Genomic DNA, 24,812 nt, shown 5'->3' on the forward strand with positions numbered 1-24,812 from the left:
TAAGAATTAAAATAGGTATTACTGCAAGGTTTTAAATAGAATAATTAGTTTTAAATACAATAATTAGTGTTAATATGCAGCCCCTCTTTCTGTTGGCTGTGATAATGTGTTATTAGTAAGGTGTGATCAAACAATACCTGAAGAGTCTGTGCTGCAGTGTGTGGCTTCTGCAGGGGACTTTTGTTCAGGGGACTGCTTTTATTATAGCAGAGAACATTTTTGGCAGTGCATATACACACTTCAGCTATTTTTTCATTTGTAGAATAGAATAGGATCATAGAATTGTTTTGGTTGGTAGAGACCTTTAAGATTATCAAGTCTACAATTGTAGAGTTACTACAGACTACAATTGTGGAGTTACTGGATTTGGTGGAGAAAAAATGGCCTCTTCACCTCCAAAAGGAGGGCTCAGGGTTCATACCTAGTGCAGAAGGAAAGCAGCACTTCAAATAAACTGACTTCTGCTAGGAGGTGATGCTTGGTAATGGGGTTACCTTTGCAGTGCCACAGACTGAAATGACACACTGTTTCAGTGGTTCTACATTTGAACTTGTGTTGTAGGTCCATCTCTGAAAATGCAAGGTTTAAGTGACCCAGTTCAGGTGCTGATAAACTTGTTTTTCTCTCCAGGTTGATGTTTTCCTGGGAGCTCAGTATATTACTGTGTGTCTGATTTGGTTTCAATTTGATATTTGAGGCAGCAGAAATCAAGGCTAGTATTCCATCAATTTAATGGTACCATATTTTACAGTCAGTTGTTGCTGTACCAGTTTGCCTCTGGATGCCAGGCTGCTGGCCAGGCTGATCTCTGCAAAACCAGAAATAGCCTCAGTGACAAAGAGTACGACCCAGCCTGAGCTTGCCCTGTACTGAGACACTAAATGAGTTCCTGTGTGCTACACACAAATAAAACCTTGTCATTTGGTGTTTGAAGGACAGATAATTTCTTCTCTTGTGAGTAACCTAGATGGCTGCTGTTGGAATTAAAAGATGTTAACTAACATGGGTGTCTGTGTCCCCACTTAGCACACACACGTTTGGCCTTGCTGCCAAAAGAACCAAGAGAGAGCTTTGTGCTTCAAGAATGTAATTTGCCAGTGAGCACTGTGCTATGAATCTCCTCTAAGTACCTTTTCCTTGCAGGAATGTGTTTGCAAGCCTTCGTGGAAGCTTTCTTCTGCCTGGCTCAGAAAAAATTCAAGTCTCTCCCACTTCACGAGCAAGTGGCATCGCTGATCGACCTTTGTGAGTATCACCTGGCAGCCCTGGATGAGAAGCGCCTGGGCTGTGGCCGTGGGGTCGTGGAGCACCGAAGAGCAGTAGTTCCTTGTCAGACAGAGGGACTTCACCTCACACCAGCTGCTCATGCACCCCTCCTGAATCGCATGGCCACGGCCAGTAAATTAGCAGATTACAGAAGTCATCGCTATTAACGGTGCTAACTCACCAGGGCAGAACTGAGAGTTCATCTCCAGGTGTGTAGGTGTGCTGCAGGAGGAGAGACAGACTCTTGAATCCCTTCCCCTCAAAGTCCCAATTATTTATTTCAGCTTTATTGAGTTCGTGCTCTTCCAAAAGTCTCCTGCACGCTCCCATTCTCTGGTAATGATCCTGGCAATGGCTATTTATTTACCTCTGTGTTGGACCTGCAGTACACCTCCTGTGACAAACTGTGCTTTCATCCCCAGTGGATAGAAAACCACCTATGAAGACCAGGACCAAAATAGAGTGGGATGATAACCAGCATCATGGGATTGGTTGTGCTGATGGAGATGCACACTCAAATCAAGGGAATTTTGTTGTTTTGTATGCACTGGACGTATCATGGAAACCAAGGAAGGAGCTGCAGGCTCGAATACCAGCTGTGGACTCCAGAAAACTGAGACCTGGGATTATGTTTGTGGTCAGACTTCAGGCTTTGACCCTCTTTGGGTGGCTTGGACTGTACGTGTTGGAATCAGTACAGATTTGGTCATTGTCTATGTACTTATTTTTTAAAGGCAGTCTTAAAGCACTGAACTCACATTTTGGCTTCTACTTCTTTGTACACATCTTTGCCATGACAAGTACTGTTAATTTTTTAGAGGAAAGCTAAAGCTGTTTATCCTTTTGCATCCAGAGAACCACTAAGCTCATACTTGCTCACAGGACAAAATGACTTCATGAAGTCAAATTTGGTGAATCAAGTGGTGGGTTTGTCTTCAGGTACTAAAGCACTGCTTCTGCAAACGCTGTATGGTGTAAAGAAATGAGTTGCATTAAATTCCAGTGAAAACAATCCTGTTGCTAACTTTAGGGTGAACTAATTCCATTCTAGGTTTGCTTATTTTTTTGCCTTTTGCGTGTTTGTTACCCTCTTTGGACCTGCAGTACCATCTAGAGCAGGGTTTTTTTTGTCTTTGCACATATTGTTCTTCCCCCCCCCCCTTAAATAATGGTATAACACTGTACAAGTTAAATCTATATTATTTAACAGGATATTTTGTCAGGAATGCTGAGCTGTACTGCTGGAGTTGTACAGAGTGCTCTTATTTTTCAAGAAATGAACCCTGATTTCCATAATCACACTCTGGGAGGGCTAAACACAGCATGGCTGAAAGGGCAGGAATAACTTGAAACTTCAAGGGGCTGTTCAGTCAAATTCTTTTTGCTCTCATGTTTTATTACAATAATGTATGTCTAGAGCCAAGTTTGATTTTGCCTCCTTTGTTCTATTCTTTAATGTTAATGAGTCTTATGTTCTGATATTCTTCATACTGTCAGACATGGCAGAGCTGTAAGACTGATGGCATCTGGGCGTTTTTGCTTTGGATTGGAGAAAGTTCCCTGAGTTCCATGTCAAAATGCCCTACTGGCTGGTGATCAGAGCTGTGGCCTTGGAAGCACTGTCAGTGTGGAGAGAGTCCACCCATTTAGTGTTCTGGACTTCATGCACAGCCAGCACTGAGTGAGGTTTTACTTCAGGAAAAGTTTGGTTACTTTGCTGAGGTCATTTTCCAGCAGCATTCCTTCTTCCTAAGTGGCAGCATGGCAATACAATGTAGACTTGAGCTGAGCCCACCAGAAACTCACCCCTAGCATGTGTCTGTACCAGATGTGGGCATCCCTTCTTCCCTGTGGTTTTTTTTCCTGTACCACCAATAAGTAGTAGTGATGATCTTTTTCAGTTCAATGACCAGGCTGTTTGAAATTTTATGTATTGTACATGAGGACAATTGTAGACTAATGCCACTGCCCTCAGCCTTGTTTAAATTTCATAAAGATTATTGCAGGATGAAGATAAAATGCCAGACTCCAAGGTCTGGCATCTGTCAGAACAAATGAAGCTGAAAGGGTCATTTTTTTCACACTTTCACTGCAACATATTTGAAGACATTCACAGGTTGAAAAATGGTTACTTCTCCTTTTGTGACATCTGACATTTGTCTTGCGATTGGCAGTGTGTTACCAGAAAATAGCTTACAGTTTCTCTCATCTCGTGATTGATGTCCTGGAAAGAGAGAGTTACAGAGGAGTTGGATTCAAAATGCTACAACTGCAAACGCCTTTCCTTACAGCTTTCAAGCAGTGCAATATACAGCCTGAAATACCCAGGTATGCCTATTGTGTAAGTTACCCTGATAACAGTGGAATAAATTAACTACTGTATAGAATGAACACTGCTAAGATCTCTCTCTGGTTTGGAGATCTTTCTGTTCCCTGAATGTAATTCAGATTGCTATAACCTGTGCACACACAGGTTGGTGCAGTATGCCATGTTTATATCCCACTTCAAATGTGAAGGGTCCCTTGTAGAAAAGTCAAAATACTCAATTATCTGCCTCTAGTAATCCAGTGTTCATTTATTTATGTAATTGGAAAATTGAATGCAATATTATTCTCAGGGGGAGGAGGGAGCTAAGCCAGAAGTGTACTTTAGAGACTTAATGACAAAGTCACATTTCTTTTCTCTGCCATCTAATGCAATTTCTCCTGCGTATTATTTACCATCCAAAGCAATTTCACATTGCCTTTAAGTTACCTGCCTGTACACACAGACACAAAAATTACCAAGACACTTTATCCAGGACATGAATGCTAATGCACTGATAATCTGTTAATCTATCATAGTATCATAGTATCATTCAGGGTTGGAAGGGACCACAAGGATCAGCTAGTTCCAACCCCCCTGCCATGGGCAGGGACACCCCACACTAGATCAGCCTGGCCAGAGCCTCATCCAGCCTGCTCTTAAACACCTCCAGGGATGGGGACTCGACCACCTCCCTGGACAACCCATTCCAGGGCTTCACCACTCTCATGGTGAAGAACCTCCTCCTCACCTCCAGCCTGAATCTCCCCACCTCCAGCTTCATTCCATTCCCCCTAGTCCTATCACTACCTGAGATCCTGAGAAGTCCTTCCCCAGCCTTCCTGTAGGCCCCCTTCAGATACTGGAAGGCCTTCCTAGCAAAAGATGCAGAACACAAGAGGTGGTTGAGTGCTGGGTTTTCAGTAGTGCTTTTCTGTATATACTTTTTGGAGGATAACACAGCACCATTCCATGACTACATACAGCAGATGAGCATTGCACACCAGTGACATCTTTCTCCTTACCAGACACACTGCTCTGGGATTCCTCAATGAGTGTAAATCAGAATAGAACCCTTCCAGCAGCTAAGGAAGATGTGAGATGAGCGAGTTGAGAATTTCAAGCCAGACTTCCCCCTTTCATTGCAGGTTTGCATCTAGCCCAGGCTTGGTGACTGCTTGTGAAATTTTGAGTTCTTTCTCTGCAGCTTAAGTCACCTGAAAATTGTCTTCTAGATCTGGTTTGAGCCCTTGACACTTCATGGCAATCTCACCCTGTTACAGCCATGTGTTTTGGGAACATTTAAGGTGCACTAAGCAAATCACTTGCCACATCTAGCTACTCTCTTCTGAAACACAGCTGGAAGGGGAGGTACTCAGGTAATTACACAGCTAATGTTCAGGTGAAACCAGTTATACCTCCTTCAGAATTAGTCTTCTCAGCTGGTGTTTTCACCCTCATGCTGTGCAGGTGATTCCTATTTACCAGCATTAGCCCCTGGTCATATTACTCTTTGGTTCAGCCCATAATCAGGAGGCCAGAACATTCTCTCAGAGGGGTAATGGCAGTTTGGAAACCCTTTTGATGAAGAGGAATCTAGTCCTTCTGCTGGAGCCTTGTGCAGGTCAGTCAATGGTGTGGTTTCATATCTTTATGCTCTCGGTGCTTGAGTTAGAAGGGGCTGGAGCTTCTGTGCTGATTTTGGGAGTGCAAGAAGGTTATTCCTCCTGTACTGCTGGATGTGAGAGCCACAGGAGTAACTTCTGACTGGGGCCTACCTGCGTGGTGCCTCTGCCCTTGCTTACTATAGCAAGACTGACTTTCATGGTTGCCATCAAAGCCCTACCTTGCTAGCCTGCACTGATACTCTGTTAATCCTGAGGTAAAGGGGGATGCAGGACGTGAGAGGTGGTGGTGTTGGTTTTTCAGTAGTACTTTTCTATCTGTTCTTCTCAGAGGATATCAGGATGGACAGTGGCAGTCTGCTTCTATATTACCCTCTTCCCTCAAATATTTTCCATCATGCATCACTCTGTTTCCATGGTTTTGCTTCTCAGCTTGCCTAATAAACTGGTGTGGTCAGCTTGGCCAAATCCATTAGTTCAGCTTCCTATGTTTCTGTGCCAGCACTTCTGCAGGGTGTGTGTCTCTGCTTCAAAGGTGAATCTGTCCTGTGGGTCTCTTCGAGGTGTTGCCATGCATCAGCCTTTGCTGAGTTGATGCATCAGTTCCAGCTTTTCCCTTTGTGGTGTTAGAGGATTGCTCTCCGTGGCTTTGTTGGGTGGGTGCTGGTCCTCCAGCCTGCCCACCCTGCTGCTCTCAGGCCCATGTCCATGGGCATGGTGGCATCCGGCGTGCAGGCTGCCTCTCGGTTCTGCAGGGCAGAAATGCCTAAAGAATTACTGCCTGGTCAAGCCCAGCTCTAGCAGATGGAGTTGCCAGGAGCTTTCTGGAGCACCTCCACACATGGGAATCTCCATGGCCATAGCTGCCTGGCTTGGCCACGTGGGGAGCAGGGCCTGGCTCCCTGTGCTTCCGGAACCTTCCCGGCAGCCATTTCCTGCTCAGGGAAGCTGCCAGTGAGTAATGGCCGAGGGGTGGGGAATGGGGAGGCCTGGCTTGGAGCCGGGGACAGCGAGGACTGTCATTCACATAGGTTTGTCACTGTTGAGCCCTGAGTGAAATGGGTCATTTTCATAACAATTTCTGCTGTTAATGGTTGGTGAGAAGGAAGCAGAGTGCAGAGCCCCCCTGGGCTCTGCGCCATCAGCAGCTGGGTGAGTGCTGAGGGGCTGCTGCATGGCTCCTTAGTGTGCAACAGGGAGACCAGGTTAAAATAACTGGCACATCTGGTGTGGATTTTGCTTTATTCCACTGCTGATCTTCATCACCCCCAGAGGTTGATCAGAGCCTCCTAAAACAGGCAGCTCTGTACCCTGTGGGAAGGGGACGGTGCAGTGGCATGAGCTGTGGGACCTCCCTGTTGTGAGTCCTTCAAGAGCACTTGGAGTCAGGGTGGTGATGGTGGAGTTGAGTTACTATTAAATGGACCAAATTTCAGTAGCAATTTATAAATATTGCTGAGACTTGATGTAGGTCAGGAGAAAAAAGACCTGGGTCATGGTTGCTCCCCCAGCAGCATGGTGGGAGTGCAGGCAGGAGGACTGTGGAGGTCCTCAGATCACAGCAAGCTGAGACACGCAGCAATCTTTGGTGGAACATGAACAGATCTTCAGAAAAGTAATTTTTTTCTTCTTCTCACTTCTGCTCCCCTCTTGCCCTTTATGTTCTCACCAAAGAACTTTACTTCATTTATTTTCCTTGAAACTCTTGTTCTCACAGCACTTCTGCTTCTTCACCTCTGCTTTTATCTCCCTCCTTTTCCCTCCCTTATTGTCATGATGGAGGGGAGCACTGAACTCTCTCACCTTCCCTTTCTTGATCCTGGGGGTGTTGTGTTTCTTTGGTGTTTGGTGTCCCTCCCCAAGAAATTAGATTATTGAACTTGATGGTTCTCACTTATGTTGCTGGTTTTGGGGAAGGTTCCTTTGCAGGAAGGGTTTGTCTGAAGAACTTGGAGCTCCCCACAGCAGCCCAGCTCCCAGACAGGGAATCTGGGAGCTCAGCTCCTTCTGCACCCCTCTGCTCCGCAGTGCACCCAGATATCTTGGACTGTGTGTGGCTGGGAGTCAGCTCACTTTACACTACCTGATGCAGCCTTTTGAGATGTGAGTGAATATGCTCCATCTGCCACTCTCCAGTGCTTTGTGGCTGTTCTGATTTCTGTGGCAAACAAACAGGTCTGTGCATGGGTACCTTTTGTATCACCTGTGAGTCTAAAATGACTGTGAAATCCTCTCATAGTGAAGTCAGCACTCAATGCCATTGCTTTCAAAGCATTCAGGAGTAGCTGCCTTCTCTGCACTTTTGGCCATGCTTATTTGCAGCCCCATCCTCCCATCCCAGCAGTAGCTTAGTTGTGGTCTCTTTTGCCAGCTCACTGTCAGAAACAAGCCTTGTGCCCATTCCTCTGCCTTGCTCACCTGCAGCTCATGCCAGCCTGTTCTGCTGGTTTGCTGCCAGGAACAAGCTGCAGGCAAGCTGGCCAGGCCAGGAGGCTCCAGAGGTACCCTGTCCTGTGCAGCTCATCAGCATCAGCTTTATTCTCTCCTACTAATGTTTCTGTCATGGATCTGGTGGGACCAAAATGTCTCTTTGCATAGACTGGAATTGTTAACTATGCAGTGCTCCAGATGGTATCTCCCAGCTGTGCTGCAGGACAAGGACTTCTCCTCGTCACTGAGAAAAAGAAAGTGTGTGTCTGTCCAGTCACCAGCACTGGCCCCAGCTGCTCAGCCTGATGCTCTGTTTTGCTTTGCTGTTGTGCTATTCACTTACTGATTTAACTATTAAAAGATCCTAGATGGCTTTCTCCAGAGTGGCAAACTCACCTTGGCTTTGTGCAGGGCCAAGCTGCAGCAGCTCAGGCAGAGGTGCAACTCCCTCTGTGGGCACCCAGCTGTTCCTCCCCAGGACGCTGCAGTGTGCTTCTTGTTGCCCACTTGAGCAAGAGCAAACTATTCCACTCACAAGCTGAGCACTCTCTTCTCTTGGGTAATGACTCTGTTTATGAAGCTGTCACCTCTTTTTGGAGATGCTGACTGGCATGACTGCTAATGTGCCTCTGCCTGCAAGTACACAGAGATTCTGCAGCGAGCATTCAAGTGTGCTCAGTAATTAGAAACCTGTCCCCAAAAAATGAGTGCTGTCACCTGCCTTTGTGCCAGCATCTAGCAGTTCTGCTGCTCAATTGCTGGTTTTGTTACCTGTCTCTGCTTTCAAACTTATTTTTGTGTAGGAGAGATAGTTATTCCCCTTTTTATCTGGTGCATAGTTTAGGGAAGAGGAAAGAGAGCATCCTTTTCTTCCCAGTCATTGCCTTACCAGCAGAGGCTTCCAGCATCTGCAGAATGAGCATGCAGAGATGTGGGATGCCTCAGCACTAGCCAGGCAGACAAAGAGCACAGCTGAGACATTTAGCAATAGTTCACTGTGCCCAGAGCTCTCTTCTGTACCCATCTTTTGTCCCTGAGGTGACTGTAGCAATCTAGAAGCTCATCTACACTGCTTGGAGAGGGACCTGTCAGTCTCAGAGGCTTACTTTGCTGATACCCTTTCCTGTCAGTGGGCTGTTTAGATCTGTCTGGATGACAGGAAAAGTTGCCTGTAAGGAGATGATAATAGCAAGAAAAGACATGATCTCCAGGCCTGGGCTGATGCTGAGCCTGTGACCTATGCTCTGTGCTAGATAGTGCTGATTAGAGTTGCTGCTTAACAGTTTTTGGTGTCAGCAAGGGTTTGGAACCTGAGCTCCCAGATCCTCTTGACTGATTTCTGCTCTGTGGCATAGGCTTGTCAGCACTTGGTCACAAGGTATGAGAGTGCTGGAGGCCAGACCAGTATGCAGAAGGAGGTGGCTCTTCCTCACCCCTGCTGTGCTACCTCATGAAGCATGGCACTGGGGAAATGGGAATGCTGCCAGCTGGGATGGGAGCTGGATGTGTACACCTGGCACTTAGGTGGATGAGTCTGGACAGCAGCAGCATGTTTTGATCTTTACATAGCAGCAGCAGCACTCCATGAGTGCTCCCCACTTGTGTCTTCTTGAAAGCAACAATACTTGCCAGCATGAAAGGCAAGGGGGTGGCATCAGCCATCTCACTGCATTAGGGTTCCCCAGGGAAAAAGGCATCCTGGGGTTAGTGCATGTAGGAGACACTGTGAATCCTGGCTGTTTACAGAGAAGAAATGAGCTTGTTCTGAGCCTCAGACAGCTTCTGGCTCTGCTGTTCCTGGGGGATGTGTGTACTGAGCCCACTCACAGAAATGCGTGGCAGCAGGTTTGCCCAGATGTTTACTGTTCCCGTGTCAGATCTGGCTCTATCTCCATCTTCAGCCCACTGCTGAGATTTCTTTTTGTTACAAGTCCCTCTCCCATTGGGAGCCTCATTTTTCTGTCAGTCCCTGCTGGAGCAGTGGCATTAATTCTGTGCCACAGGCACACGCTGTAATTGTCCTCCCCTCCGCACGCCGGCAGCGGGCACATTGCACTCCTGAGAATGCAGGTGCTGCACAGGAGCTATTAATGCCTCGTCCAGATGTGGCCCATCAATCCTGGGCTGGTGGTTGCCCAGCATAGCTACATTTCAAGGAGTTTAAATTAAACTTTATTTATTGCCATCTACCTTTTTCCAGCCTGGTCCAATCTTGCATCTGCTCTCGAATGATGAGGAAGAGCTACCATCAACACTGACAATTAAAATTCTTTGATGAAGGTGCTGTTGTGTGATCTACACTAACTCTCACCACCTCTTTTTTCTTAGAGAATTGCCTCTCTCTTCCCCCCCCCCCCCCCCCCCCCACAGGAATGAGGTCACTTACTTGAATGCTCAGCTCTGAATTGAGGAGTTTCGTTCTGGCTTTGGAAGCCTGGAGCAGAAAATGTTGGAAAGCAGGTTTGTTTTGAGTGCCAGAGCATCGTTCCCTCCTGCATAGCCCCAGGATGCAGCCAGTGTTTGTCGTCTTATGGCCTCTCACTGTGCCAGGGGAGGTTTAGATTGGATATTAGGCAAAACTTCTTTACTGGAAGGGTGGTCAGACATTGGAACAGGCTGCCCAGGGAGGCGGTGGAGTCACCATCCCTGGAGGTGTTAGAAAAACACATCTCTGTGGCACTCTGGGACATGGTTCAGTGGCCATGATGGTGTTAGGTTGATGGCTGGACTCAATGATCTCAGAGGGCTGTTCCAACTGAAACAATTCTACGATTCTCATCATCCTCCTTGCTCTGCTGGGTCCCTGCAGCCTCCCAGGGCCAGGAGAGGAACAGTCTGTTAGGTGCCCTCAGCTGCTGTATTTAACCTGGACTATCATTTCCCTTGTTTACAAAAATGTGAGAACTGGCATCAGTGTGTAGTGTTAAAAGGGTATCACAGAGCACTGCCACTCTGCTTTGAATCAGCTTGCCTCTCCTGTCAGCAGCCTGCTCAGCTCAGCGGCCGTGTGATGGAGACAGTCATGTTCCTTTCTGCCAGAGCTGTGTGCTCTGTGGGGAGCATGGTTAATCCCTGGATCACAGGGGGTTACAACAAATGACCCTGCTCTTAGGCCAAAGAAGTGACACAGGCTGCAATTGAATAACCTTATTAAATAACCTCTAGCACTGGTTCCCTTTCTACTCTGAGCTTCTGACTAATGTCTGAGAGCTTTACGACAAGCTTGGTGTTTGGTTTTAACAACAAAGGGCTGTGAAGAGCTGCATTGTAAGGGAAAAAAACCTCCTGTGGGAAATTTCTGCTTTATGATGACACTGCTTGCAGTTTTCAACCAAAGAGCCACAAATCCAAGGACTGCTGGTCTGTTTCTCAGCATCTCTAAGACAAAATTTTAGCAAAGTAAGCAAAAAGCATATTTTGATTCAGTATTCATATGACCAGCTTGAATGATGGGGAGCTGAAACCTGGGGGAGAAGTGATTGCAGATTTTATGAGCTGCTCTAAATACTTCTTTTCCCTGGTGACTCTCTTAGAGGGCTGGAGGCAAGTCCTGTGGTCCATATGGACAGTGTCTGCATGGACAGAGCACTCTGGGCAGCAAAAACTGTCAGAAGATGTGGGCTGGCCAAATGTGGTGGCTGTAGTCCAGGCTCCCTGTCTCTCACACTACTAGAAGTCCCTGTATGGGCTGTGTGCTGGGGTGCTTCACCCCAGGCCATATGGCTTCTGTAGGCAGTGCTGCTCTGGGACTTGCCCTACAACTGGAGGACCTGGCTGGCTGTGGGGGACATTTAGTTTCAAGGGGTGATGTTTCAGCAACTCCTGTGCAATTTAAAATCACACACTGATTTGAGTAGTATGGGGCCTTCAAAGGTCACCTAGTCCAACCACCTGCTGTCATCAGGGACATTTGCAACTAGAGCAGGTTGCTCAGAGCCCCTGCCTGACCTGGAATGGTTCTGGGAATGGGGAATCTACCACCTCTCTGGGCAACCTGTGACAGTGCTTCACTGGCCTCAATGCAGTGGGAGAAACATCCTTGCCTTGGTGAGGGTTATGAAGCTTTCCCCACAGAGGGAGAGCATCTCTGTGCCTGGATATAGGCATGGTTCAGTTTCTTCATGTGCTGCAGAGGTCCTGGGTAGGTGAGAGATGGCATTTGGGCTCCTAAGTCCTGCTGGAATCTCAGAAGTTAGGTGCCTCCAGCTGCCAGCTAGGCTTGACCTGTCTCCCTCTGCCCTGTGGTTGTTCCTCCCTAAGGTGAGATTGGTGAAGTATTAATTTTTGTCTGACTGTTTCGGTCAGCTCTGCCTTGTGAGCATCCTCCTGCTCACTTGATTTGTTCTAGCAGGATGGAGTCCAGAGCCTTCTGCTAACCTGCCCCAGCTGCACACAGCCAAGCTCATGCCTTTCTCTCACATTATTTCTGCCTTACTTACCTTCACTTCACCTTAAGCACACCAAAGAAAAAAAATCAGCAGCACTACCCGGATAAATCCATCTGGTCTCTGTCTCAGCCTCATTTAACCTCCCATTGAGGAGATTGTATCACATGGTACTCAGCTGAAACCTATTACCTTGCATGCCCGAGCATATCATATTGAATTACCTTCACCCATAGGCCTGCGGTGTTTGCTAATAGCTAATGGCATCTTTTAAGTTGGAGCTGATTTATTTGAAGGCACTTCCTGTTCCGTGGAGCAGCAGGGGTTGTGCCTTGGTGGTTTAAGCAGAGCTCAGTGAGGGAATGCCAATGGGCTGCTCGGGAAGCAGCTGATGGCAGGCTGGCTTCACACCTCCCCACACCGGGCAGTGCTGGTGCTGACTTCCCAACGTTCCCTTTCCTCACCAGTGGCCCAGCCAAAGCAAGCATTATTAACAACTGGGAGTGGCTGCTTCTGCAGAGATCCGGGAGGGCACAATGCTCTGGGTGCTGGGCAGTGTGCAGCTCACCTGCAGGTCAGGGATTCACTGAGAATGAGGCAACGTGCCCCAGGCTCCCCCCACATGTTGTTCCCTGCCCTCTGCTTCAGCTGCCTCTGTGGGAGATGATGATTTTGTGTGGTTCTGATGGCAGAAGCAAGTTCACTCGTGTCATTGCTGATTTTTGACAATTTTCTGCAGGTGTAGGGTAGCACTGGGATGAAATTGCTGTAAAGGAAAAAATCAAAAGCCTATTACAGTGATGTGATGAAATTTTCTCCCTTCTTCCTTCTCTTTATCAGTGGAAATATAAAAGCCCTTCTGCAGGTGAGGGTCAGATGTGCTAACAGCCAAGCAGTGAGCTGCACCTCAATGTAACTGGGCTCTGGGGTGTGAGCAGCTATGCCAGGGACACGAGGATCTGAACACAGAGAAGCTACAGCAGTGGTTCAGGAGCAGCAGCTGGGGCTATTGGTAACTGGATGGTTCCCATCATGCTGCAGAAGGTCCCTGCAGCGTGCCTGTGACACCAGCCAGCTGTGTGTGCTCTGGCTGCTGTGGGCCAGGGGGGCAAATAGCCCGAGGACCAAGAGCAGGGCCAGGTGTTGTGGTCATGTGAAAGAAGGAATGCAGGCTGTGGTTCTGCAAAACTCCAGGCAGATCTGATGTCAGCTTGGAGAGTTTTGTGTAAAAAATAAACCCATTAACCCCTTGCTGAACTTGTGAGGTTGGTCTGGTAGCAGCCAAGCTGCCAGCAGCACTGCACATGTGTGCAGGTATGTTGTCCATCACTAGCTAAGCAGAGGGATGAGGAGGTCTTCATCTCTCAGCTCCCTGATGTCAGCAACATTGTGGCAGGAGGACGTGCTGGAGATCATGTCTGCCTGCTTGTGGGGCTGAGGGCTTTGCAGGGATCCCAGGAGAAAGTGAGAATGTGAGTTATGGACACAAACCCAGCTCCCAGACCAAGACTTGAGTCTGATATTTGTCTTCTCATCAGCCCAGGTGCTCTCAGCACTGCTTTCCTTATGTGGGGATGAGGGAAGACCACGGCTTCCAGCTTCCAAGCAGAAAAAGAGTGACTGCAATAAATCAGAGTCCATCATCTTGGGACCTCTGTTATTCAGGTTTCATTCCCTGAAGATGTGGCACAAAAATCAAATGGTTGAGATTATTCGATTCTCACTCATCTCAGCAATGGAGAAATCTGATAATGTAATGGGGCTGCATCGATATCATTTATGTGCAGAGGAGCTGGGCTTGCTGGCAGGTGAAAGCAGCAGAAAACCTGCAGGGTGTCCAAGTTTTCCTCTGCCTTCTCCTCACCCCCTTTTTTAATAACTGAATAACCTACTCTGATGTCTCTCTAGGATCAATAACAGTGCAGGACACATAATGACAAACTGCAAAACGTTTTCCCCTGAGTGAAGGGGCAGTGTCTCAAAACAGAGCCTTCGAGCAGCTCTGATGCTGATGCAGGCAGGCAGAGGTGGTGTGGTGAATGAAGCAGCATGTGGACTGCTCCTGCTGCACCCTCCTTGCTAGCCCAATCACTTTGATCTGCTCTTTCTCTGTTGATGTTGTTCTTAATTCGTGTTTCAGGGTGGTGTGTGGGAGCTGGCTCCCATTCAGCAGCCTGTGTGCTCTTCCCTGCGCTTCACAGATCAGGGGGCGCTGCCCTCTGTGCAGGGTGCAGGCAGCGCTGGCGAGAAGCCTGCAGCTTTCACCTCCCAGCCCTTGGGCAGAATTAACTTTAAAGATATTTCTTGTTTCCTCCTTAAGATGCAAGGAGAGGTGAACCAGGATGTGTGAGAGCCCCTGCAGTGGCTGAGGTGATGGTGGGGAGGAAGCACTGCTGTTGTCAGATCTGGACCGTGAGTTGGCAAGCATAATCTCGGCATCCAGCACAGGGATGGTCTCAGTGCCCAGCCTGGCTGCTCAGTGACTCAGCACCTAGTTACCTGCATGCTGGAGTGTGGGTCAGAGCAAAGGGCAATGGTTTTAAACTAGAGCAGCTTAGATTTAGATAGGACATTAGGAAGAAATTGTTTACGGTGAGGGTGGTGGAACACTGGAACAGACTGCCTAGAGAAGTTGTGGATGCAATGCTCCCTCCCTGAAAAGTGTTTAAGACCAGGATGGATGAGGCTTTGAGCACACCAGTCTAGTGGGAGGTGTCCCTGCCCATGGCAAGGATATTAGAACTAGATATCTTCAAGGTTCTTTCCAACTCAAGCTATTCTATGACTCTATGAGACTATTTGCCAGGGACTGAGAAGTGGGCTTCTTGGGTGGTGATTTCAGCAGCAAAAGCAGGTGGCACAGGGTGGAGGCAGCACTGGAAGAAGCTGTGGGAAGCCCCATCAAACATCAAATGCAGACTCTGCAATACTTATCTGCTTGGTGCCAAGCTGCTGGCTGCCAGTGTGTGGGGGAGAGGAGGAGGGTTAGGGAATGTTATGCATAATATTTCACACTTCTTTGCAAAGTAATGTTAATTACACCTACTACAAACAAAGCCACTGCATATTCTGTGCCACTTCCACTCCCTCAGGTACCCAAAGGGCAAAGGAAGTCAGAATCAGAGGATCACAGACTGGTTTGGCTTGGAAGGAACCTTTCAAAGTCATCTGGTCCAACCCCACCCTGCACTGAGCAGAGACATCTGCAATTAGAGCAGGTTGCTCAGAGCCTTGGGACGTTAAAAGCCTGGGGACTTTTTTTTCTGGGAAGAGCTGCATCCTTTGTCCCCTCAATGCTGCAGCTGACCTCCCTGGGGTGGCTGGTTGTGTTCCTCTCCAGCATGTGTGTGTTTACCTTGTTCTGCTGTGCCCAGATGGTCTTGGGCCAGTGCACACCACAGTGGGCTTTGGTCAGAGCTTCTGACCATCTCCATCCTGGCTTGGCTGTAGGCAACAACCACTGGTCCTTCCTGCAGGATGTGGGAGAGTGTGGGCAGTCGATAGACATGGGCAAAATAAAGTTGTGAACAGCAGCAGGAGCTGAAGTAGCAACATCAATAGCAGTTCCCAGATAATGATCTAATTAGCACAAACAACAAGTTTCCACTAATGACTCTTGTTCTTCCAGCCCCTTCCTTTCTGCTCGCCTGTCATTATTGACTTCTCTGGCAGGGAGAAGCTATGGTCCCCTGTCTCTGGGGCCAAGGCTTTGGAGGTTTGTTTACTGGCTGGCTTTGAATTACTTCTCCAGAGGATGTTTGCTCTGGAGCTTGGGCTGACATGTGTGGGATGGCTGTGTGCAGAAGGGGAGAGAAGTCAGCTGCTTGGCTTCTGTAGCTTGTGAGAGGCCTTGGGAAAGTTGTGCTCCTGCTGCGTGTGCCCAGATGTAAAAAGAAAGATGCTGGCATTCACTCTTGGGGTGGAGGGTGGCAGCTGGCTGCTTGGAAAAGGCTTGGAGAGCTGTGAGTGACAGGTGCAAGCTGCTGCTGTTGCTCTTGGCTTTGCTGGGGTGATGGAGTGGGCACAGGGAGTGGTTCAGGGTGATGGTCTTGCTGTGGTGCCCAGTGGCAAGTGGGTGGCCAAGGTCTGGCGATCTGCAGCGAGGACCAAACACTAAAACCTGCTCTAAAATGGAATTGCAGTGCCCAGGATGGCATTAGCAGGGGTCAGGCATTATTGGCACTCAGGTCTGTGGGGTATGGAGGATACTTTTGTAGCCATGGTGTGAAGGGGCAGCAGCAGGAGCTGCTGCAAACTGGATGCTGGGGAAGCTGCTGGAAGGACTGCTGCCAAGGGACCTTCAGCATGAGGCAAAGTGTGAGAGCAGAGCAGACTTTGTACTTGGATGATGGCAATGCTGCCTTTGTGCAGCTCTGTGCAGGGCCATGGGGCTCCTGCTTGGAGGGCCCAGTGCAGTTAAATGTAGGTGATGGTGTGAACCACTGCAGGGTGACCAGGAAGGGTCTGAAGGGAAACACAAGGCCCAGAGAGGGGGATGTTAGTGTGTGTGTCCTTTGCTTTCCCTTCTTGGGCAGGTGCTGGCTCCTGGCAGGAACAGCAGCAGAAGGTCAGAGGGTTCTCTTGTCTGTCTTGTTCTGCTGCTGGAAGCCAGCAGACTCCAGTGACCAGCCTGGGTCCAGAGCTGCTGTCTGAGCACAGGAACAGCCACAGGTGCTTTCACATCCTGTGTCATTTTGATGCAGTCAGCCAGTCTTCTGTCCCTCCCAGAGGAGCTAATTACAGGGATGTTAATGAGACAGAGGTACTTCTGCTGTCCAGGGTTTTAATGACTCTCCTCCAAGTTTCCTGCTATGCTTACTAGACAAACGAAATGTGGCTTGGAAGGAGAGCTGGGTAGGGGGTAGAGGGTGAGCCCAGTCAAAGCCAGGCTCTGGCCTTCAGCACAAGGCTGGTGTCAGAGATGAGAGGAGCAACAGTGAGCGCTCACTACATCCCCCAGCGTCATCCTCTGGCCTCTACCACCGCTGCAAATACCCAAATCAGGGATGTGACTCCTGGCCAAGACTCAGGTGCTGTGGGTCCTTGAAGCTGCCTGTCCCCTTGGAGTCCTGCAGCGCCCAGCCCTCCCCCAGGGCTAGGTGATGCATGCTGGAGGGGAACGGGGCGGTCAGGCTGGCCGCGGCTGAAACGCTGTTGAGAGCAGCAGGTGCTTTGTGTGTGCGTGCGGCGAGCACGTGCCAGGATGCTCTAGGAAGTGGGACTGACCAAGGAGAGGTGCTGGAGCACTCCTGTAAAATATCTAAATAAATCTTTAATATTTCTAATTGCAAATGTACATAAATTGCACAGCCACATCATTTCTTGGAACACCAACAACTTTTCTCTGTACATTATTACATAGTTTAAAAGGAGCTGAAGGAGTTTCAGCAAACACTTCCACTTTGCTTTGTTTTTTTTCTTTGTTTGTTTTTAAACATACTTACAAAAAAAGATTTTTTTTCTTTTTCTTTCTCTTTTTTTTTTTTATAAGAGGATATAAAACATAGCGACTGCTTATCAGGAACAAGTATCAGCCTAAGCAGATATACAGAGAGAGGTATATCTTAAGACACAGTGATGTATGATAAAGGAATATGTGGACATGGAGACTGCACTCTGGGGGTACTCTGGGGGTACTGGGAGCTGATGCAGAGCCACATGGCATTTACAGCAATGTCACAGCTCGGGTGACCTGTGGAAGTCGATGCTTGGACGTGACGCTCGTTCCCAAAGTGTGGCTGTGTCTGAATGTTGTGCAACACCCTCCAGGTTAGATTTGGTTTGTAAAGCCCATCAGCTGCATGTCGGCATGTGGCCGTCGTCCTCCCTCTCCCCTCCCTGTGTGACTTTCCACAAGGGAAAAGGCAAGTTTTCTGTGCAGGGTTTGAGAAGGGCTTGGTGGGTCTCAGAGCAGGGCAGGTGTCACACGTGCAAGTCTCCTGGCTCAGCAGCCTCCTCTGAAATTGCCCTGCAGAGATAAGAGACCTACTTGGAGATGGGCAGTGCCCAGTGAAGGCATCTCCTAGTGGCCATGAGGCCATGCACTGATCCACATCAGGTCCCACACTGGCCAAGGTGGAGGCCTGGACTGCTCTGAACACAAACCTTTCAGAGGCTGCTGACCCAAGAGCTGTTGCAGGTGAGAAGGACGGAGTGCTGCAAAGGAGCCCAGCCTAGAGACAGTGTCAGAGTGCCTTTGGCCTTTCTGCTCTGTGCTCTCCAGGCAAAGAGAGCCCCTGTGTTGGGGACAGGTCAGTGACCTTGATGGGCTGCTGGACACTGCTAGTCAGAGGCATTGCTCCCTGGGGCTGCTACCCCTGCCCTGGGGTCACTGGGGAAAATGAGTCCCTTGCAGATCAAATCTCTGAGCTATACCTTGTGGCTGCCCTGGAAAAATGCATGAGGTTTTTCCACCTCCTCTCACTGAAAGTCCTCCTCCTGTTCACCACAGAATGGACCCCAGTATATTTTCTGTTGCATCTGGGAATGGACATTAGTACCAGGGCAAAGCCTGTGAGTGCTCTGAACTTTGGAAATGATTGATTACTTGCCAACTGCTTTCCTTAGGAGGCCTGTGCTGCCTTGCTCAGGTCCACCAAGTCCCTTCTCTCTTTAGGAATATTTGTAGTAGCAGAACCTGTCCTGCACCCTGCAGCAATGTACAGGGCTGGCTGCCAGGCCAGAGGATTCAGCGTGTTCTCACAGTGCAATCAGTGCTTTACAACTGCAAAAGCAGGAAACAAAACCAACCAGACTCAAACAACAATGCAGAGTGACACAGGACTCTTTGGATGGCAGCAGGATTTGCTTAAACTGGTGCAAAAGGGGCTGGTGACTACACTGTAGTATTTATTAGTTGGCATGGGGAAGGACGCGAGTCCCTCTACTCTTTTGGCGCTGAAGCCGTAGTCCCTGTCCAGGATGGTGACACTGGCAGAGACCTTGGGATACTGCAGTTGATTTCATCCCCCTTTACACAAAACTTTGCTCTTTTTTCAGAAGTGTTCACTACAGTTTAACAAAACCCCAAATCAAAAACTCTTAAAACAGAATCTTTGAGGTGGACCAACCCCAAATCTGGATCCCTGGTTTTTCTCCCTCCCCCTTCCCTCAGAACCCCCAAAGGGAGGAGGCTGAAATCGTAACCTGTTTCTGGATCCAGATTTGCTTGCTTGAGTCCACCTCTCCAAAACAGCAGTGAGATACAGCCAAATCCTGACCAAATAAGCAGCACCAGAAGTTACTATATACAACTGTTAGTGAGATTGATACATTACAGTAAACACTGAAAACATTTACAAAGAAAACCAAAACAAAAACCAAACAAAACCCCCTAAGACTTGTAATAGGATTAAAAATCTGAGTGTGTTTTTGCTTTGTTTATACCTTGACAAGTTTGCACTAGAACAGGCTCTTGCTGTAGGAAGCGCAAGAACAAAAGAGATGGAGCCCATCACAAAGGGTTAGGGGTAGTGGTTGCTTTGCTCTGGTGCTGCACGCACCTCTTGGGATTGCCTCTGGTATTGCTACACCAGGTACCGGCCCCAAGGCCGTGTGGGGTAACCTGGACACGTCGGCCTCTTGCTGGCTCCCTCGCTCACACACATGCACACACACACACACACACAAATGTACAGTTTATAAATAACAGAAACACAAACTGAAGTAACAGAACTGAACTGAGCCTGGATCTTAAAACCTACCCCCAAACCTTTGTAGGGGACGGTCACTTTTAGGTCCAGCTGTTGCAGTTTGCAAGGGAAGGAAAAAGGGTGAGGGCTGGGGGGGGGATCTCTACTGTAAGGAGACTTCATCCTGATTTGAATTTCTTTTTATACTGGCTCAGGAACCTAAGCAACAACTCCAGAAGGTGTTAGCACTGGAACCTTAAAGGTTTGAATAGCTTGCTGTGGAGGGATGTAAGTGTTCCTGCTATTTCAGCAGAACAACGTGTTTGGCAATTTGCGAGTCTGAGATTAACCAGGAGATTCTGACAGATGGGGGCAGGGGGGGAGCAGTGCCTTGGCTTGTGGTTGAGAAGACTTAAGATGTACTGCGCTTAGCTTCAGTACTAAAGGATTGTTTTGTGGGTGTTCCTTTTTCCAGCTCTTACAGAGAGCACTGACTGCATCCCAAAATTGCTTCGGTGTATGAATAGAAACATGCTGCTGGTGGGGCGCCCACCCCCGGGCCCTGTTTCCATTCCTCTATGTTACTTCTCTTGAAAAACTTCCGTCTCTCACAACACAAATATTTTGGAACTCAAAACCCATCAGCTCTAAACATAACATCTCAGGGCAACAGTGGTTGTAGTAGTCTTTTTGCAGGGTTCTCAGCATGTATTTGACTCTGAGACAATGGCAGAGGTGAGTGTATGCACCCAACAGTTCACAGTACCCTGTGTATTCCTAACCTGTCTGGGTCTTTCTCCAGTTGTAACCTTGTCAGTTTTGTGAGGCTCTTCAAAGCCATCTGTGCTAGTCTCCAAAATTCAAAGGTGACTCTTACTTGCCATAAAAACTTAGTGATTACTGTTCTCTGAGGAGCTCCATTTGGGGTCTGCTGCGTGACTGCACCACTCTGCAGGCGTTGGCAGGGGGTGGAGGCCTCAGTGCAACACATCCACTCCTCCACGGACCAGGCTGCACCAGGCCTGGCCCAGGGCTTCCAGGGAACACAAAAACGTTTAGGAGGGGAAAAAAAAAAAAGGCAACTTTAATTTTGAAAGCAATTGCACATGGAAGAATGATGTTAATGAGCCTTACGGCTGTGGGGCAGCATGGCAAGGCAGAGCTTACTGGCAAATAGTGTCCTGCTCAGGCAGCCTGGGTCGTGTGAGGCTGGAGACGGTACCTAAGCTGTGCAGAGCTCAGTGAACATCCTAGTCCCTTTGACTGTACATTTACACATGGCAGGAGGAGCTAGGACAGGCGTTGAGCAGTGTGTTAACTTTAGTGGGAGGAATAGGCAGATGTCCTGTACACTGTACACTGTCATCCATGTCTCAGAGGACTCTCTCTGGCTGGTGGCACGAGTACCTGCTCTGAGAGTGGGAGTCATGAAGGACTAACTTAAAAAAGCCCCAAACCCCGAACCACAAACCAACGAACACACCGTGGCGGCAGGTCAGCGGCACAATCCCCCGTTAAGGAGGTGACCCCTCCGCTGAGCACAACGTGTCTGAGTGTGCCGAATCTGCATGGCAGCAGTTAGGAAAGTCTAATCCTGGCTTATGCCTGCACAGTGCTCCTGACAAGGGGGCTCTCGGTGGTGGCTGCTGTTCTTGTTGGTTACTCCCTTATGACCATGTTTTACATTCTTCGAGCCGGTTAATTTCCATGCAGTGCTCATTCCCAATTTAAAGAGGACAGTATTCCAGAAAATGGGATCTTTTTTTTTCTAATGCATACTGTGAAAGAAAAGAAATACAATTACCGATCTTCATGCTGCTTCAGGGCGGTTTTCTTGTTTTTCTCCCCAGAAATAGCAAAAAATTCTCTGCACAGAGCATTACATCCCCATAACGAACCCTTCTGCAAAGTGGCCACTTCACGTAGCCCCTCACTCCCCCTCACCACAATGGGCACCAGGAAATCCAGCCCCTGTCCCTCGTTCACAGCTCAGGGACCAAGCTCAGGCAGCATTTACTTTTGATTCTGTGGCTGGAAGAGAGTGTGTGTGTGTCAGTGCCCTGGGGCTATTGCTTACAAAGACTCTTCCCCATTACTTCTGACAGAGCTGGATCTATAGAGAGGAGGCGAGTCGCCATTCACCAGGTGCCAGCTGCTCCCTTTAATTTTGTGCAGAGCCTTGGCCTTGCTCTGCTCCCTGAGGTGCCCAGGGACCCCCAGGAACCCCAGCAGTACCAGTGATGCCCTTCCCTGCCCCATCACCGTGACTCTCCTTGCAGCACCCCTTTGGCTACCACTTCACACAGGGTGCACCCTGACCTGTCTAGACTGTGCTCCCTACGCGGGTGGAGTCAATTAACTGCTAAGTAGCTGCTAAAATGCCCTGTGGATTGGTCACCTGCTGTAAAAGCGGCCTTACAAAAGCTACCTAAGGAAAGACGCTGGGCTTGGCTTGGGGCTTGCTTTGGGAGAGGGCTGTGCTTCGGGAGGGTGAGGCACAGGCCACGTCCAGCAGCACGCTCTAACTGGACTTACTGGGCCGCTGCCTGCTGCAGGCTCTGCCCAGCTCCCTTCATTTCGCTTACTGCAATGACAAGGACGTTATTCCTTGCTGGGAGGAGTGAGGCATATCGTTTGGGCAGTTTAGGAGGGAAAGGTTATTTTTGTTTAAACATTAAACACTGATTTAAATCCAACAGTGACAGTGATTCTCAAATCTGTGTTACTTCCTTATGCCACTCATCTCACACTCCATCTCTCCGTCCCCTCAAGGTGCTGGCATTAGCATCTCCCACCAAGGCTCAGTCAAGCGCGCCGTCCGCAGAAAGGAGCTGGGATCTCGGGGGGACAGAGCAGCTGTTCTCTGAAGCCGCGGCTCACACCTGCTGCTGCACGGTCTCTCTGGCCAGGCCTCCTCTCCTGCGGCAGCGCCCTCCACGCGTTAACAATTACTGCTGTTTCTGAATTCTCCATTCTCTGTAATCTGCAATTTAGTTGGGTTTGTGGGGGAGATCCCATTACGTGTCTGCATGCTGTACCTCTCTTTCAGCTGAGTAAGGGCACTCATTAACCGTGCGTTGGCAGCATCCAAGGAAGCAATGCGTTTCTCCTGTGAACAGACGGCAGAAGGGAAGAGTCAGGGCAAAAACCATGGAGACCTCTGTGAGGCCAGGGCTCATCCTGAGACAGCAACCAGGAGGTCTCTTGAACTAGGACCTGTCACAGGTTGGGCTGGAAGGAACCATAGAGCTCATCCAGTTCTGCCCTCTTTGGCATTCCTGGATGTGGGGGTCTCAAGTGCTACACAGCATTCTAAAACCTGCCATCTACTAGCAGGGCCACAAAAGCACTTTGCCTGCACAACGTGAGCTGAACTCATTTCAGCAGCCTGAAGAAAATGGAACACAGTTTGATTCTTCAGTTATACAGAAATTCATTGTAGTGTTTGCTCTAACTGCAGCTGTTACAAGGCAGTAAGAGTCCTCTTCTAAAACCTTGTGTTCCCCCAAGGTAGTTATTCCTGTCAGTGTTTAATTGATTTTGTTAGTGTAAATTAATAGTTTAAATGACTTGTGGCCTCCCAGGATGCCTTAGATGGCAACTCTCACTGATTGCACTATCATAAGGATGGGAGCAAAGCTTCTGTGTAGCAGCCTGCTTCTGCCACGCCTGCTCTTTGCAACTCTAAACAAGTCACCATCCTTCTCTGTCTGCCATTAGCAGCTGGGAACAGAAACAACTCAGGGAGGCACAGCAGTTTGCCCGTGTGTGACTTTGGAAGTCCACATCCAAATGTGCCCAGCGCTGTTGTACAGCTTGAGATGACAGAGAACAATGCAGAAGACCCCCCACATGTAACACACATGGCTACAGGAGACAGGACAGCCCATGGAGCGCTGCTGGCAGGCTGCACTGCTCACACCTTACAGCTGTCCCTGTATCTGCTCAGCTTTGCCAGAGTGCAGAAGGGAACACGATGATTTACAGGCTTTGGACAAATTAATCCGCAGGAAAACAGTGATTCTTTCTGCAAAGTTACTACTGTCTCATCTCCTTTTTAATTAGCTATACAGTCAATTAGTCATGAGTAGTGACTCACAAATGATTAATAGGGTTATTAAGAGGAAGCCTAGAACACACTATCACCTAGCCACACCGGTGGCTAGGCCTGGCTGCTAAGAAGATGCTGGTCTCTGCTTACACAAATTAAAAGACTATGGGCTGTATTTTCAGATTCTTTTCCATGCACAGTGTTTTGCACCCAGCCCCTGATGCTCCTCTGTCACTGTGATCGATGGCAGTAACTGAGCTTCCTGAAAGGCTAAAAAACCACATTGGCTTTGCTCTGGCCAGGCTGTGTTCCTTGTGTCCAGGTCCCACAAGCATTACTGGAACATGAAGCACCAGGCAAAGCTCTGGGGACCTCAGACCGTGCCAGTGAGCATATGACCCTTCCACAGACTGACTGGACTGTGGGCAGGGTTGCTCCACAAGCTGCCAGCCCCACATCCTCTGCGTCACCTGCCAAGTTCCAAGGCTTTCTGGAACCAGCCATGTAAATGTGAATGTTGTGACAATAAATTGCATCATGCTGGAGCCTGACCAGCTCTGCCACTCACTGCAGCTTGGTGCCAACTCAGCCATGCACACACGTCTGCTGGGCTTGAGCTGGCATTACTGCATGGCAGGGAGGCTGCATACTGGCAGACTCACCCTGGAAAGTGCTGCAGCCCTGGGTATTTGGGTCTTACCTGTGCATCAATAATCTTCTGCTTGGAATCCACAGCAGCCTGCATTTCTGCGTGGTCCTTTTTTAACTCCTCCTCAACTGACATCAGTCTGGTAGCCAAACAGACAAGAAAAAAATGAGTTTGCTGGGCTCTGCCAAGCCCAGGTATTAGTCTCATACACAACCAGCTTTTTTTGCTGGCTCTTGCTCTTCACAAGAGATCTCTACAGCAGACTGTCCCAAAGCTCAAGCAGCACAGAGCAGTGAAGGCTGGCCCATTTATGAGGGCTGATTAAAAGCACCCAGTTGGCTTGGCTCAGGTAAAGGTGAAGTTAGTTGGACTGGAATAGTCTATGCCCCAGACAAATGTAAATACTGCATCCCACTGGGCTGGAGAAAGGGATTTAGAGCTAGGAGTCATGGGATGGTAAGAAGATCATT

General features: G+C 48.7%; 2 protein-coding genes across 3 annotated transcripts in view; one reads left to right on the forward strand and one right to left on the reverse strand.

Annotated features, from left to right (window-relative positions):
• The window catches only part of TTLL11 (tubulin tyrosine ligase like 11), a 59,275-nt gene extending 53,604 nt beyond the window's left edge, over window positions 1–5,671 (forward strand). Inside the window, exon 9 of one of the 2 annotated variants that reach the window (XM_068155822.1) lies at window positions 1,144–5,671. In XM_068155822.1, the coding sequence (XP_068011923.1) occupies window positions 1,144–1,433 (290 nt within the window). In that variant the 3' untranslated portion in view covers window positions 1,434–5,671. The remainder of the gene's footprint in view (window positions 1–1,143) is intronic. The other variant, XM_068155823.1, reaches the window with a different exon arrangement.
• Window positions 5,672–17,263: 11,592 nt separating this feature from the next.
• Window positions 17,264–24,812, reverse strand: part of DAB2IP (DAB2 interacting protein) — a 162,231-nt gene continuing 154,682 nt past the window's right edge. The window contains 2 exon segments of the mRNA XM_068155821.1: window positions 17,264–22,751; window positions 24,394–24,481. Coding sequence (XP_068011922.1) covers window positions 22,584–22,751; window positions 24,394–24,481 — 256 coding nt within the window. The 3' untranslated portion in view covers window positions 17,264–22,583.

The sequence above is a fragment of the Melanerpes formicivorus genome, unplaced genomic scaffold, assembly GCF_026170545.1.
Source record: "Melanerpes formicivorus ecotype bairdi unplaced genomic scaffold, bMelFor1.0.p_v2 SCAF_33, whole genome shotgun sequence".
Taxonomy (NCBI): Eukaryota; Metazoa; Chordata; class Aves; order Piciformes; family Picidae; genus Melanerpes; species Melanerpes formicivorus.